General features: G+C 42.0%; 1 protein-coding gene across 2 annotated transcripts in view; it reads left to right on the top strand.

Annotated features, from left to right (window-relative positions):
- The window catches only part of IRS4 (insulin receptor substrate 4), a 33,792-nt gene extending 19,704 nt beyond the window's left edge, over positions 1-14,088 (top strand). For both annotated transcript variants that reach the window (XM_032702428.1, XM_032702427.1), the window contains one exon: positions 11,700-14,088. In XM_032702428.1, coding sequence (XP_032558319.1) covers positions 11,700-11,704 — 5 coding nt within the window. In that variant the 3' untranslated portion in view covers positions 11,705-14,088. The remainder of the gene's footprint in view (positions 1-11,699) is intronic.
- The last annotated feature ends 2,758 nt before the right edge of the window (positions 14,089-16,846 follow it).

Genomic DNA, 16,846 nt, shown 5'->3' with positions numbered 1-16,846 from the left:
GTGAGAGAGAGTCAAGCTTTCTGAAGCCTGGGGATGTATTATTGCTGCTGTTTTCTCCTAAAAATGTACTATTATCTTACGACACAGCCTTAAATAGTATTTAATGATTTGGCTGGAGAGCTCTCTGATGGCCCACCCTGCAAATTTGCTGTTTGACTTTTTTCACATTTAGGTTTTGCATGTTCACAACAACCCCACGATCAAGTTGCACCATTGTCTTACAGGTTAAAGGGGAAAAGGAGAAATATGTTCTAGTTTTAATCAAGCCCTGTATCTCTATAAAGGTCACTCAGCTTAGGGACAGAGATTTAGTTGAGAGTGTGATCAGGAGGGATTTCTGACATACTTGAGGGCAGTGGGAAGACAGAAGTAAATGAACCTGACTCATCAAAGGCATTTCAAAGGTGTTGCTGAGTATCTTATCTAAATTATCTTGAACATATAAGTGTTTGGAATTGTGGAGATTTTGCTTCAGGTGTAGCATTACCCCAGGAGCAGCAGTGTTAGTAGGCTCTTAGCAAGAATTTTCTGCCCTGGTTAAGTCATGAGCTCTGTCTTTAGGGGTAAAGGTTGATTATTTCCAAACATTAATTTTCTGTTTTAGATCTGTGGTTGGGTGCAAACACTTGAGACTCTGTATGTGTGTGTGTGTTGTATACCTACATGTTGTGTGCAGGTGATTTGTGAGTTAAGTGTGAGGTCTAATCTTTTTGATTCTTCCAAGAAGAGAGGGTTTTTGAAAGAGGTGGCTTACACTGAAATTAATATAGTTAAGGTTTGCCTATAATTTCAAGGTGATGATACAATTTAATGTGACTCAAGAAAATGGAAAACTTTTAAATTACCACATGAATAGTACCTATTCATTGTGTAACATGTCTGCTATGAACCTTTATAAATACCAAATTGAACTATTATTTAGGGCATTAAATAGATAAATCTAGTGTTTCCCTTTTGCTAGGGTATGAAAGCCTCATAAATATGCTGCCTACTCGGAGAAAGGTTTTCTTTTTGGTAGAACAGGATTTTGTGGAATGACCGAAGATATCAAAATGCTTCTTTTCTTTTTCTGAAAATCTTGGGAAATAGTACCAAAAGGTGCACAAAAAACCTAGTAAAATTTGCTTCTGAATTTACTGAGGCACTGATGAGTGATACTCTCCTTCCACAGGCAATAATGGGATTCTGTTCCTGTACTCACACCGAGCCAGCTTGCTTTATTGTTTATGGTTCTTGCTGACCAGGTGAATTTGCAGTATAACTTTTTTTTCATGCTGCGTAGTCTGACCCTGAATTATTTTTTGGGAACTAGTGCTTCCTTTCACGCAGATCTCTTAGACTAGCAGGAGTTTAGGAAGTTGTTAGTGACAGGGAAGCAGACACATCATTGATAAATGTGTCCTGATTGTGCACAAGCCCAAGCAAAGCTTTTCATGTGAGCCACGGGACACCTCATTTGTATGAAAACCCTGTTTAAGCTGTTGACAGGCAGTGGCATTTCTGTGACTTTGTGGCACCTTTTGGACAATTGAGCTAAAGTGGCCAAGAGAAATGAGCAGATGGGACAGAAAGGCTTCTCCAGTCTGGATACCTTTGCTTCCCTGGTCTGAGTATCCGGAGCCTGTTGCAGATGGGTTGGCTGAGGGCCCACTTCAGCACAAGGTGGAAGCAGGTAAAACGTCCATCAATATACAGATGAACATGCTTTAAATTCTGTAAGTCAAAACCGTGAAGTTTCTGAAGTCTAAGATGGGCTAAGGGGCCAAAAAGATAGTTTCCTGTATGGAATTATTTTTTATCTTAAGTTAATCTGTTAGAACAATTTGTAAGCTGTTTAGGTTTTCATTAGTACATCCACTTGCAGAGTTCAAATGTTGAGAATATTTGCTTTTTGTCATGTGAGACCCTTTGGGAGGCATTTGCCATCTGTATTTCACTCTGATTTTTTGGGGTGTGTGTGAGTTTTTTATTTAACTGTTTTTAGAACAAGGAGTTTTTAAATTGCAGATTTTGGTGAACAGGAAATCAGTTAGAAATGAGATGGAAAAATGAACAGATTTGATCTTGAGGTCATTCGGACAATATTACGACAGAGTCTGTTAATGAAAGCTTGTAGCTCCAGATGTGGTCTCCACTCGTGGAACCTGAACAGGTAGGCAGATGGAGGTCCCCTGTACTTTGCCACAAATGTAAATGTGTTGGTCTCTGTCCTAAGGAGCTTACAATTTAAAGATGAAACTAAAGAGATGGATGAAACTTAATGTGCTGGGGTGGAGAGTAAGATAGAGATCAAGGCTGCTGCCATTGGCAGAGTGGAGATAAGAGTCAGCCTGGGAGAGATAAAAGGCTGCTGAGAGTGGGTCAGGAGAGGAAGCTGGTAGAGGCACTTGGAAGGGTATGCACACGCCAGGGAGCAGGGAAGGTAGTGAGCTATAAATACAGTGGTTGTAATGGTTTAAATGACTTGAAAAGGATGAGGTAAATGTCAGAACACTGGCCAGGATATTAATCTTGGTAAGAGGAATGTGGGCCAACATGTATCTCCGAGTTAGGGGCATGTCCCAGTGTTTACTTCTCCCTTTTAGATGTGGAATGTGATTATATTTTTTTCTGTTTTTTCTGTCTCCTTTCTGTAAGTTAGTTTTTCTGCAGACATGTGACTGATAGATTCAGTGCAAGCGGGTGTGCAGGAATGTGCCCTGGAGCACAGGATCACCCTGTGCAGCCTCCCAGGGCAGTTAATGTCACACAGACCTGCGTCCTCTGTTCTTGGTGAGACTTTGCTAAGCAGCCAAGGTGGAGCTGCCTCGGCATTACTGCTGGTTTGGTCTTGTTTTTTTTAGGTGGCATCTCTGCATTGCAGGCAGTTTTCTAGCATTGGAGAGGAGGCAGCAGCGTGGCTTGAGAGATAGTCACCTTTAGGATTTGTAACCAGTGTGCCAGAGCATTTGGAGCCCATCTCTAGTTGGGGAGGTCTGGATGGGACCCCTTCATCACTGCTGCAGTGCCATCAGCTGTGGGAGAGCCCATGGAAGCTGGAGCACAGAACAATTACTGCACAGGAGAAAGTTACTTTGTTTCAGTGTCCGTAGATCAGGTTGAACAGACGCTGCAGTGGTTGCGGGTGAGTCTGGAAGTGGCAGCAGCATTGAGGCTTGATTCACTGTTGAGGGCATGAGTGATTGAAATATTAATGTTGACATGTTCCACAAGGTAAACACAAAACAAGAGTTGCACACTGTTGATTAAACTTTGTCTGTGTGTAGACTCAGTTTACCTCTGTCCTTAGAAGCTCCCAAGCTGCTCTTGGAAGCTGAAGGCTCAATCCTTGGCTCCTGTGCTTGTGCTGTGATTTGAGAAGACATCGCTTCACACATGCAGTGCAATCTGAACCTTTCTTCTTCCTCTGCATGAGCCAGAGTTTGGGGTATCCTAATGTTAATGAAGACTCAATAATGTGGTAATTAAAAAATGTAAAAAATGAATGTGTGCCACTGCTGTGTGTGGTAGCAGAGAGTGGCCAATAGCACAGATGTATTTATTTTTTTGTGTGGGCATGCATGGGCAAAGGGTATGGCTGAGGAGGCTGTAACTATGTGGGTATGTGGCTGTGTAGTAACGTTCTTTGACAGTCATTTATGGCAGTAGAGGTGAAAGAAAAAAGTAATGCCAAATGCTTTCAGGTGTTGATGTCTAAAGTGGTTGGGAAGAACCGACGGGATGAATTAGAACAGGTGAAACTTTGCGTAGAAAGGAAGTCTTGGGAAAGGTGATTTGAAAGGTGGGGAGCTTTTTCATTAGTCATGAGTGACACTGCCCTTTCTCTTGGTTGTGTTCACAAAGAATAGTTTGGCTCACTCAAGCCCCAGACCTGTGTCTGCAAGCAGACACCACCCAGCAGAGGAAGAGCAGGGCAGGTGTATATAACACTTCCCACAAACATACACCCAGCCTCTGATTTTCTTTTTTTTTTTTTTCAGCTTGGGGGATTTCCTGAGCCTGATATAGTTTGTCTGTTTTATAATCCTTTATGGATCTTTAATCCAAGTACTTTTCCAATCTCTCTTTGATCCTGTGTAAACTCCTGTATCCATAGCAGCCTGCGATCAGGCAGTGCACACTGCATGCAGACCTCTGTCCATTTTGGACCCTGCTCTGTACCAGCTTTGTTGAGCAGCCCCCAGTTTGTGTAGTGGAAGAGATAATGAACTCTGTCTTTTCTCTCCAGGCCACTTAAGGTTGTGTAGATGCTGTAGCCCCCTCTGCCATACACTTGGCCAGTGTGCTGCCAGCACCTTCCTGTCCTGCCCACAGCGTGGACCTGTGGTGTCATCTGGGCTTTTTGAATGTCCTGCTACATCCCAGTACTTCTCTGCAGGCTGAAGGATTCTTTTAGCTGTCTGTTCCTCACTGGGAAACTGTGTCACACCTTGCAGTTTTGCTGCACTACTCAAACTCTTCTAAGTATTCCAAGTCCTTTCAGAATGTGGGAAGCAGGGCAGTGCGTGCAGACATGTGTGTCATGGCTGTTTTCTTTCCTATTCATTTCCAAACAATTTGTAATGCCCAGTTTGCAGCAAGAGCACAGGCAGAGGGTATTCCTCCCTCTTGGCACTGAGGGCTCCTGACCTTTGTCTCAAGAGCAGAGTGAACTGTAGCAGGTGGTATTCCTGGGAGCTGCACAAACAAGTTTTGGTTGGGTTTTTTTCTTGGCTAAAATTTACTCATGTTTTCTGTGGTTCAGGAGGTCAGGTGCAGTATCTCACACACTTGCTGTGAGAATGCTTTTTCAAAAGCAGAACTGTTTTTCATTTTTCTGTGACATGAAAATCTGAAATCTTGAACTTCTCTGTGTTTGGAAGTGAAGAAGAGTTTATTTCTAGTACTGTCGTTTTATCTTGTAATAGAAAGCTTAAAAATCTCAAGCAAACAAACTCAAAAAACCCCCAACAACTTATTGTCAAGCTGTCTGTGCCATTTGAGTTGGTGTTAGGCCCCTGCCAAAACTGCATGCAAGTTTGCTAATTCTAGGAAATAGTATCAGTAGAAGAGATGAAATTAGGGAGTGTGCATAAGGCCTTCCTAGAAACAACCCTGCTGTTTATTCAAAAAGAAAAAGACGCCACTGTTGCAAAAGATAAGGCATTTCTGCAAAGTGAATAAAAATTACCTTGAAACATGGGAGAGGTTTTTAGCTCATGAAACTGCCAAGCACCACTAAATAACAAAACCATGTTTTGATGGAACAATTGTGAATAAAGATTATTTTTAAGAGTAACTTTGTCTTCTAAATTTTAGAAATACAGGTCGAGGAGAAGTCTCATTCACTGGGATGTGTTGTTACCAGTTGCTGTGTTTAAATAGTTCATCCAGTGAAAAGTGGGTCATGTAACAGGTTTTTTTTAAAAGAAATTGTGATTTTTTTTTTTTCTGCTTGTGGGAAGCCAGTAAAATTACAGGTACAAAATGTGTTCATTAGCTCAGTTTGAGCATCGTTTGTTTGTTGTTGGCTGAAGAGAGTCCATGGAACATGTGCTCAGTGGTCAGCAGGTAGTTGAACACCTTGCCCAAATTGGAATGTCTCTTTGTGCCAGGGCCTCGTTTGGATCACCCAGGCACAGTAACTGCACATGTGATGGATGCAGCAAATGTGCCAGGTTTTGATTTGTGTTTGTAGACTCTGTGTCTGCGTGTGCAAATTAAGAAGGAATTTGGCTTTTCTCAAATAACGCCGCTTGCCTCTAGCGAGGTCTAAAGCTATGCCATTAAAATAAGAACTCAAAGAAGTAGGACAGTGATGCGGGATAGTAATTGTGTATTCAGTAAAATTTGGGGCAAAAAAACTTCTCAGTAATTTGTGAAGAATGTATTTGGGCAACTGAGCCCCCTCCCAGGCCTGCATGCCATGGGGAGGGCTCCACGTGGAACTCGCTGCCGTGCTCCTGCCCCGGCCCGACCGCCTGAACATTTGTCTTTGGATACCACGTCGTGTCCTGAGGTTGTGCTGGGTTTGGTGCTTTCCTGAACAACAGGAATATTGTGTGGCCATGTGCACAGGAAAGTCTAGGGCTTCTCTGCTGCTTTTGATCTGCATAAATCAAATTAATTCTGATTTCCCCCTAACCTGAAGTTCAGGAAATGGAGAACTTCGGTAGTGTTCTCCAGAAAGCATTAAGCTGTCTTAGTCTTTGACATGGAGATTTTAATCATTTAATTATCTTAAATTAATATCGTCTGTAAGCAAAGCTTTTATCCTTTTAGGAATCAGTTGCAGAATTATGTCAGTAAAAGCCTTTCCTGCAAAAACAGGTATTATTTAAAATGGATTTCTTTGAGAGAATTAAGGTATGTCTGCTGTGTTCTTAAAGCCTCTCGGTGTGTATTATTAAGGCCATAAGGTTGTATGGCCTTAATAATTCAGATGCAGGAAATGAAGTATGAATTGGGTATATTCTCATCTGATACATTTTCATGTGGAACACACCGGGGTGCAGTCCAATGAATTAAGACTGAATTAATTCTCTGCCTCTAATTTTTATAAAACTACTGATGATTTTTGCATAGAAAATGTGGCGAGTGCTTTTCTAGTGTGTTCCTTAATTTTAAAGAAAACATTTTTGAGCAATGGCATGCTGCCATCCTAATTTAAGTATTTGTCCTCTTAGTTTCTCTTCTGCCCTTATGATCTTTTTCATCTGATTAATTAATTTATAATCTGATCCCATCTTAAACTTATGAATTGAAAGTGGAATTGTGTAATGAAGAGAACATTGCTTCGATTTTCCAGACTTTGCTTATGTATTTTGAGAGGTGATCTGTGAAAATGTTTGGATGCTTTCTAGACTCATTTTCCTTATTAAACATTCATAGGAAGTTGAATTTGTATTATTGTCAATAGTCGAAACAGTAGAGCTCAATTTTGAATAAAAGCTGAAGCTTTTGTGCAGAAAAAGATAGAAAAACCCAGTGTAGGGTGCTATAGAAGTTTTAGGGTGCTAAAACTTCTTATAATAGTGTATTTCTGGGCTGCTTCAAAAGTTTTTTTGCAGAGGTTTTCTTGAGTTCAGGTTTATGTTGCTTGTTTGTTGCCAGGATCAGTTATCAGATTTTTTTTTTTTTTGGTAGACTTAGCAGATTTTCTTGGAAAAGCTCGTGACAGTGCAGGAACAGCCGTGTGTTTACACTGCAAGTGGAAGTTATCTTCAAACTTGTCATGTCTTCTGATCTGGCCGCTGAGTTTTATTTGGTGGCATTTATGTTTTGAGAACTCCAAGGGACTACTGGGGTACTCTGTGAGCATTGTGCCTCTTGTCTCTGCTGGTTCAGATCTCATAATTTTTTTACCTTTCAGGAGAATTTTTTCATCCCATTCTCTGACATCTTCCTTTACTTTTCAGTGATTGCTGAGTCAAATCCATTCGTATGAGATCTGTAAAGAAATGCTAATCTGGCTTTTATTGTTAATTAGCAATTCTCATATTTGTACTATTAGCATAGAAGATTGATGGCTGATGAATCTTACATTGTGGAGACTAAAATAAGATCATCCAGCTTCCCGGAAACGCTGCTGTTTTCTTCGAGCACTGCGTGGCCTCATTAGTTTACCTTCACCAACTGGTTAATCAAAAAATAGAAGCAGATCAGGTGTGGGAGAGAAGAGCCACCAAGAAGCTTAATGTGTGAGTGCTCTTGCAGTGTCCCTAAATAAACCTCTGTGCCTTGCAAAAGATCCTTCTGGTGAGGAGCCACAGAGGTGAGATCCGCCAGTTGGCTCCGGGTATCAGCAGCACAGCAGACACTGGCCTTGTTCTCACTTACATTAAACCCATTTTACACTCTCTGACGTACAACTTCTCTTGTGGTGTAGGAGCCTCTCTATAAACCTCAGTGGTGCTCAGGTGGCCCCGAGGCCCTGCAGGCAGTGGCAGCACTCGGGTGTGAGAGGCAGTGATGGGGGTGGTGAGCATCCGGGGGCTGTGGGGGGGAAGCGGCATCAGCTGGAGCTGCTGGAGCTCCGAGGTGTGGAAATCAGAGTCAGGGCCCGTGACTGAGTGCACAGCTGCCTTGGGCTCTGCTGGAGACCCTGCTCCTCCCTGGGTGCAGGCTGCACTGGTCCTGCATTGGAATTCTCTGGTGCCTGGAGGTTGGTGGTGGGTGACCTGTGAGCCTTTGGCTGTGGTCCCTCTGCAGCAGGAATGGGCTCCTGAGGGCTGCCCTTGGGATTGGGGGTGACTGCAGCACTTTGTGGGAGGGATCTTGCAAGACCTCAGTCTCCTCTTAGATTTCAGATGGAATTTTTTTTATGTGGTCAAGTTTCACAAGTGGCTCTTTACCTTTTCTATTCTGATACTGATATATGTGTTCAAATCCATATATATGTGTCAATTTATATCTGTATTTATCTGTATATATATAAATGTTTGATGCCTTTATCCCAAAAAAGAGCTGATGATTCAGGGCATCAGCCAGCTGTAATGCTCCAACTGCAGTCCTGAAGTTTCCAGCTTTAACAATGGGATTAAAGTAGTGGTGACAACCAATAGCTCCATGTCTCAAAGACTCAAGGCTTTATGAGATTGTCATCAGGTTGTAGGTAATGTTTATGTGAAACTTCCTTATGTTTATTTACAGTTCCAGCAAATCTGTTTTACCTAAAAAATGAAGAGGAAGCATGCTAAAGTGTAGTTTATAATGGGGGGGTGGGAAGTTAATGAGCTTTTATTTAGGAATTTTGGAGTTTTGGGTAGGTGGGACACTGCAGGGAGGTCCTGGACCTGTCTTACAGCCTGAGCTGCTGTAAACTGTATGTTTGAGCCAGAACTTCCAGGGAATTTGTGAGCTGGGGTGAAGCTTAGCTGAGGATACTTTTTTCTGGTTTCTTATAAATTAATCTGTGCTAGCTGGGGCTCTGCTCAGACTTACCTGGTGTGCTCACTTTACAATTGATTGTTGTGCTGCTGTCTGAGTATGCCAGGCTGCTTCAGGGAATTAAATTTAGAAGTTAAACTGGTGTTGGTTTTTTTTTTCTCTTAAAGTCTTGCCTTTCCCCTCCAAGTATCTTAAATGTACGATCACATTGAATTATGAAAATTTTCAAAACTTTTTAGGTATAAATACTGAGTTCTGCCATATTCAAACAACCGGGCCATTGCTCTTCAAAATGTTTTGGGGATATGCTCAGAGAGATTAGAATAACTTGTCAAACAGCTTTCAGGTGTGCCTTGTGTGTAAGGCGTGGAGGAAAAATGTCCTGACAAAAGCAGAGACAGTTTTTGAAGTTCCTTTTATGTGAGCTTACAGGTCCACAGCAAGGAAAGGGTGGGGGATGCTGGTAAAGTTAATTTTTACTGAATATAAGTTTAATATAGAAGCTTTAACTGTTTTAGTGTTTGACTTGTATGCATCGTTGAGGTGTGATTCATTGCAAGCTGTGGTGCATATTTTCATTCTTTGGTCTTACAACAAAATAATATTTTTCTAAAGAGGAAAATTGTTTCAAAAATAATAGCTTCAGTTGGCTTTTGTGAAAACAAAGCCATTGCTGACCACATCACGCTCTGTGTGTGCCAAGCAATAGCTTTTTGTAGTGATCTTATTATGTCTGTGAAATAACACAAATAGAGATTCTTGAGTTGTGGCTGTCTTTTGGCCACCTTTTCCTTGAATTGTGGAAAACCAAGTTACTGTACTTTTGAAGTCATTATGTATTGGAAAAATGAAACTCAGCAACCCAGACGTTGGTGTGGGCTGCGTAGGGATAACATGGAGTTTCCCCTGAAGTGGAAGGACCCCTTTACTTCCACACTGCTGCCAGCCCTGCTGTCGCCTTTGCCTCTCTGTGTCTGGAGCCGTGGGCAGCCTTTGCCAAGGGCTGGGATGGGCAGAGGCTGCTCAGGCAGCCCAACTGAGCTCTTTTTTCTGTTGTTTTTTTTTTTTTTTCTTTCCTACTTCTTTTGAAGCGATAGTATTTTTAGCTGGAAAGAAATCAGAAGTTCTTTAGGGCAGGGTGGAGTTCATGTGTTCATACCTCATGATTGGTTTGTAAGTAAACATACAGGTTTGCATTATTACACACAGTGCTTGTTCTTTACATGGCCACGTTTTCTTTAGCATGTCCCTGGGGTAGAGGCAGGGAAGCACTGTGGGTGCATTAGCAGTAAGATGTAACTGATTTTCTTGTGACCCTGCAGATTGAGAATGGGCAGGATTAAGCTCTGAAACCCCTTTCCCTGTTCCAGGGGGCTGTTCTGCCATTGCTGTGCTGTGTAATGAAGTGTTCCCTCTATTGCAGCTCTTCTCATGCTGGGAGCTCTCCCAGAGCAGGGAGGGAGCTGACACTGTGTGGCTTTGAGGGGAAAAAGCAGCTGACATTTCTGTGTTTGTTGTTTTCTGAAGACTAAATCTCTTGCACTAGTTGTTTCTCAGTGAGAGCAACCTGTTGTTTCCTCCTTCCCTGTACTGCCAGGGCATGTCCCTCAAACCTTGGAGAAAAGGTGAGCAAAGCCACCTGACTGGCAGAGGACAGTGCCCTCAGTCTTGGCTGGGAGGACAAAAATGGTGGAAGAGGACAGTCTGTCAGGACTGGGAGACAGTGACCCACTGATTTGGCTGACAGTACTCCCCCAACTGAAAACTGGTGTTCATGCTGGTTCTGCTGGGAGTGGAAGGGATTTTGTAGCTGAAAAGTGACTTTTTGTATGTTCCTGTGTAGTGTTCACACAGCTGCAGAAAGCATTTGCATCCCCTTCATCACTTTTTTTTTTTTTCCCCATGCCAGGAAACCCTTGAGTTGCTCTCACCTTGGCATATGTGTGGTTAATTGCAGAGCTGGTGTTCTGCTTTGAGGGCAGACTCCCCTGCTTCCATTTCTGCCTTGTCACCCATCTCGTCACCACAGGATATATGGGTAACACATCCTGTAATTCCAGACTATGTTTTTTACCTCTCTTTTTACTGAGTGCTTTGTATTCTGCCTTTTCCAGTCAGTTTGAAGCCACTGAAGGCAGTTGGTTGTAGCTGTGTGCTTTTGTATCAGGTGGAATTCTGTGAAAAGGGGACATGCATACTCTGAGGTGTTTTGTATTATTAACTAAATTAAGCTTTTTCCTGAAAAGTTGAGGATGGGGCACACAGCTGTCATGACCTGCTGCTGGGAGTGTTTGTGTTGCAGCTCTGCCCTGCTGTGAGTTCACTGCAGCCTCAGTCACTCCTGCATGAGCAGCAGCGCTCGGGCCCCCTGTGCTGGGGAACGGCCTTGGCAGTGGAATAGGTGGCAGTGGAATAGGTGGCAGTGGAATAGGTGGCAGTGGAATAGGTGGCAGTGGAATAGGTGGCAGTGGAATAGGTGGCAGTGGAATAGGTGGCAGTGGAATAGGTGGCAGTGGAATAGGCAGCTGTGAGCTGCCCAGCACAGGCTGTGGACGTGCTGGCTGCTGCCCCAGCTCCTGTCCTCGTACACGTGTCACTCTGGCTCTGCAGTGTTTCTGACTCCGTGGTTCTTCCTTCCCTCAGGATCTCTGAGGTGTGGTCACTTGGCAGTGCCCCCTCTCCCTGTGAGGGACCTACGTTCTGCAGTCAGCAGCTCTCACTCCTGCAGTGGATAAGCTCCGTATATTCTCCTCATTAGAAAATATTTTTTTCCAAAATTTTTTGAATTTTAAATGTCACTGACTTTTTTTTTTTTCCCCCCTCCTTTCTAGACTGACTGCATTGCCATGGAAACCATTGTTGGAAGAGAAGACTTTTCTGCTGGTAACTCCAGAAACTGTGTGGTGCTTTTGGAAGCAAAGCTCAGCTCCAGCCGGCTACTTTCATTTCCACCAGCACGGACATAGACACACATCCTTTTAATTAATTTTTTTCATAGACATCAGCTCTCTACAGTTGAATTAATTTGAATTGAGATTTTTTTCATAGCTGTGCTTTGGTGATGGAATTTGGTCTTTCATGTCATATCTATTCGGGAGGCAGTGTGAATGCTAATAGGAGATCCCTGTATGTCCCTTTCTCCCTCCTGCCTCTCCCATGAATATTTTTTTTTAAAATTTATATTCTGAGAAGTCAAAGCTGGTTTCTGATTGTCTGTTTAACATGGGTTTTACTTCTCTGGTACATTAACAAGTGGTTAGCTTAAAACATATATTGTTTAGAAATATTTTGGCAGTTCAGGATTTTTCCAGGTGGCTGGGTGGAAGGAGGGAGGGAGAGGTGCACATTAGCTTGAGGGGTGAACCCATGGGACTGAATGGGTCTGAGGAGGAGAGACCTCTTCTGCCTCTTTTTTTTTTTTTTTTTAAGGTTTTGCTTTCATGGTACAAGAGATATTTCTTGGGCATAGGCTAGAAGCTTTAAATTAAATGTCTGTCAGAGCTTAAACGGAAATTTTTTTTTTTGCTCAGAATTTTGGTATGTACAAAGTAGGATTAATGGGCTGGTTGTCTTGTAGATTGTTTTTGTTCTTGTTTATAAATATGAATTGTGTAAAATGAGGTTTTTGTTCATGGATTCGAATGGAGAACTGCGGAGTCGTATCCAGCATTTGTGACTTCTGCATTAGACTTGTCAGCTGTAGCTTTTTAAAGGGAAACCACCCTAATTGATCTTACTTTCAGCCAAAGTCCCACTTTTATTTTGGGACTATTTTTGTTCTTTCTTTCTGGCATAATGGGGGAAAAGAATTAAAATGTTGGCTTATCAACTGGCTTTATCCCACTGGCAGAAATGTGAATGACCATGTGACATTTTTAAAATAAGCCCTGATTTTTCTACAATTTAAGTGCTTCACTCTTGTACTGAATTTTTTTTTGGTTGAAATGAATTTAGGTTTTTAACACTGCTATGAAATTAAAAGAGCACGACACTAGTCATTGGTACATGCAATGGATAATAAAAGGCACTGATGATTGCTAAAGGGTTTCGAAGTGGTACAAAATCCTCACGCTGTACTGCACCACACAGCTGGGAATCCTCCACATGTATATTGTACAAGGGATGTGCCAGGCTGCCTCACCTCCAACAGACAACCTTTCAATTGCTGGTACAGTTTGTATAACAAATTAGACACTGTCAGCTTGGATTGTTCAGTGATTTGTACTCAGATCTCTTTTTGAGTAGTATTGAAATGTACATGTCACTAAAATAGGAAGCCTTTTTTTTTTTTTTTTTTTTTTAAACATGGTACCAATCAGTTTACACAGTGTCTGGTGACAGGAAAAACTGTTGCTACAGGGTTTAAAAGCACAGACCTGTTTTTGATTCTGGAAGAGAAGTTTCAGTTGGTACAGTTACTTGCTGCTAAACATACAGGAATTAAAAACACAACCACTCTTACAGACCATGATACTGTCTTGCCATACAGCTCTTGGTTGGTCTCGTAAAATGAATAATGCAATACGTGGACAGCTTTTTATAAAGCTTTACATCTTTTCTAAGAAATCAAAATTTGGATGAAGTTAGTTCTAAACATTTAATGTGAAAGGAAAAGGTTGTTTTGAAGAAATTTGTTACATATTTCATATTAGATCCCTGAGGCTGCCATTGTACAATATACAGCACTGATTTAATACATGCTGAATAAATAAGTAAATGGGTAACCTCAAGTATAGTGGTACAAATACTAATAGGTACGGCATAATAAATATGCAATCTTTTTGAATCTCTTAGTTTACAGCAACTAATTTATTCAGTATTGTGCTGGAAGAACATTTTCAGATGATGTAAAACATATCACTATATATACTACCTTCCAGCTACCCGTTTATGCTGCTGTATAGTACAAAAATACCAATGATAGAACAATGTTTGTCCTGTAAATTTAATTTGATATTGGACAGTTATTGTCTGTACAAACTAAAACATATATGATTGAAACTGTTCATTATATTTGCTATTTCTGCTTCACAGATCTGTTTTAAAGTTGAGCTGATTGATCTGGCTTTGTCTTCCATTGTAAATATTGTTCTGTTGTTTTCTTTGTAAAACACATCGCGTTTGCGGTTTTGGGAGACTGGCTTGAAGCTCTGTATAGTGTTTATATTTATCTGACTTGGCTTTCCATAGAGCTACTTGCAGTAAATACGTGTTCATGTAGCTCCGTGTCTGGGTTTTATTTTTAAACAAACTTTTGCTTTTTCCTGTCAGAAGTGTTTCTTCCTGCTGTGGCTGCTTCTGGCACCCTGCATCCCTGAAGATTTGGAGCAGGTTTTAGCACTATTTCAGGGCAGTGATTCCCAGAGTGTCCAGTTTTCTGTGCCTTTACACTTAGTGTAAAAAGTAACAGACAGCAGAACACCCAGAAGTTTTCTTTGCCATGGATTCACAGTGTTGGTAAACAACTAAGCTTTGGAATGGAAAAAAAAAAAAAAATCAGCGCCTGATACTTTTTCTGCTTTAAATGTTGCCCATGACTGGGTAGGGAATTCTCATGATCAAAAAGAAATGTTTAACACTGTAGTATCAAATACGGTTCTGACTTTAGGGTGGAAGGGAACAAGTGTGTTTTGCTGTTGTATCTTTTGCAGTGACACTTGGGTTTGGTATGTGTTAAATAAGGTATGTAAAACCCAAATGCAAGTAGATAATCTCATCATTTCAAGTAATGCACCCACTTGTAAAAACAACTGAAGTCATAAAATACCAACAAAATGAAGTGCCTTTTCAGATTCCTTACTGATGTGAAGGATATGGCAATATTTTTTTATAAAAAGAGGCTTTTATCCATAGATGGAAATGTATATGATCTCCATAAATGTGGGTGATTAGTGTGAAATATCTTGGATGAGACCTTTCTTTAAAATTACCTAATTTAATTTTTACCCTGTTACTCAGAATAGTACATTGAAACAACTCTCTGGAAAACTGAAGTTTGCTGTAAGGGTAGGGTTTTCCCCAAATAAACCAGCCCTTTTCTCAGGGCCCCATTACATAGTGTGTAGCCTGGATTGGGAGGGAAAGGAGAAGAGCCTGCTCAGCCATGGCAGAAAGAGCCCTACCAGCAGTACCAACAAACAGTGACCATTATCCAGGCACTGACCAGACTGTTGGACAGTGTCATGATAGTTATTTCAAAATACCTTTGAACCTGAAATGGGGCAGCTGCTGGAGGGTTGTAGGGTTTTTTTGGGGGGATGAGGGGGTGTTGGAGTTCATAGTTTTGCACTAATTTTTCAATTTGGGTGACAGAGCTCTCTTGCTTCTGAAGTGTGGTGAAAGCCCTCAAAGATAGAAGGCAAGTTGGATTTCCTGACTGCACCTGAAGACAGTCACTAAAATACATCTTACAAGTCTTTGTTTTGAAATGCATTGACCAGTTCTCCTGGCTTTTGCGTCTCCCTGAGCTCTGTGGTACTGGACATAACCAAATATGAGGGAGTGAGGGGTTCACAGCAGGGAAGAAGGATCTTGTCAGAGTTACCAGGTATCAATACAATCTGTATTGCATGTTTTTCATCCCTGCATCCTGTCTTGGCTATAGCAGTAGTTCCCTCAGATATATAGAAGTTTCTCCCCTCATTTGTCCATGAAGAGCTGTGGAGCAGCATGTCTTGGGGGAGAGCAGGAGCACTGAGCTTGCTGTGCATGTCTGGAAGGTAAGAACTTGTCCCCCTCATCCCCTTTTGTAAAGGAAACAAACACACCAAGCTCAGTTTCTTTGTTTTTCTTCTGAGTTTTGTTAATATACAACTTTTTAAAGCACCATTATGGTTACAGCCTGACTGACTGTGAGGAAAGCTGTGCTGTTGGCAGAGCAGCCTCAGCCACCATCCTGTGCTACAGCTGGGGGCCAGAGAGCCTTTGGGAAGGACAGGAGCATGTCTGTGTTACTGCCCAGCTGCTGTCACCTCACTGCCAGCTGGGGTTGCCCTTGGGCAGTGGTCACCTCTCTGTACAAAAAGTTAAAAATCTTTCTTTCCAAAGCTAATAGTTCTAGGTACTTATCCTATATTTTAAATGTAGAGCACTGTCACTGCTCCCCTGGGCTAATCACTGCCCCTGTCTCCCAGTAGCAAGTGTCCTGCTTTTTGCCAATAAACTAACCTGGAAAGACTAAATTATTCATCTCTTGTGCAATTTTCAGCTTGTGCTTCTAGTGGAAGTAGCCATGGTAGCAGAAGTATTGTGTGTCCAGCAACATTGCTGGGTTGGCTGCAGTGTAACTTTTCTGGAAGGGCCTGTTAAAAACACATAACGCTGCTCCCAGCAGCACAGTCCTAAATCCAGCAAAACAGCACTGCCTCAGGTGTGTCCTGAGGGTGGCACATGTACACAGTTCATGCAGCAAACTGAACTAAAAAACACTCCAGCTGGATAGCAAAGTATATAGGAAATAATTGCAGAACATGAAATTTTAGAACTTGAGCATTTGTTGCTTGTAAAATCAATATACGTTTTTTTAAAATTCTAAAACTACTTTTAAAAGTAGGTCCTTCCTTCACCCTCTGTGGGGAAATGGTCACTATGGAGCAACTAACCTTTCCAACAGAGGACAAAGCGTTAACAGGCTTCAGAGCTCCTGCAGCATAAGGTTTGTGTGTGGCAGTCCAGTTAGTGGTACAGAAGTGCTGCTGCACTGCCCCATGTGCCCACTAAGAACATTGTAAATCCAAGTTAGGCACAAGATTGAATCCTAAACCCAGGATTTAGCAAACTAATATTCCTTTAGAAAATTGTGCTCTTTTCAGTCATCATCCTGTGGGCAATCGACAGTGCCCCACCTGCAGCAAGAACAAGGCCTGGGGGGTGGGCAAGGAAAGGTGGGAACCCCCCTCCTCGTGAGCTTTCCTGCAGCCCACACTGCTCCAGGCAGGGCCAGACCTCGTGGTGCTGCTGGCACAGCTCCTGCCAAAGC

Source organism: Chiroxiphia lanceolata, chromosome 14 (assembly GCF_009829145.1).
Source record: "Chiroxiphia lanceolata isolate bChiLan1 chromosome 14, bChiLan1.pri, whole genome shotgun sequence".
Taxonomy (NCBI): Eukaryota; Metazoa; Chordata; class Aves; order Passeriformes; family Pipridae; genus Chiroxiphia; species Chiroxiphia lanceolata.
The sequence above is the reverse complement of the archived record's forward strand: the minus strand, read 5'-3'. Positions and strand labels throughout refer to the sequence as shown.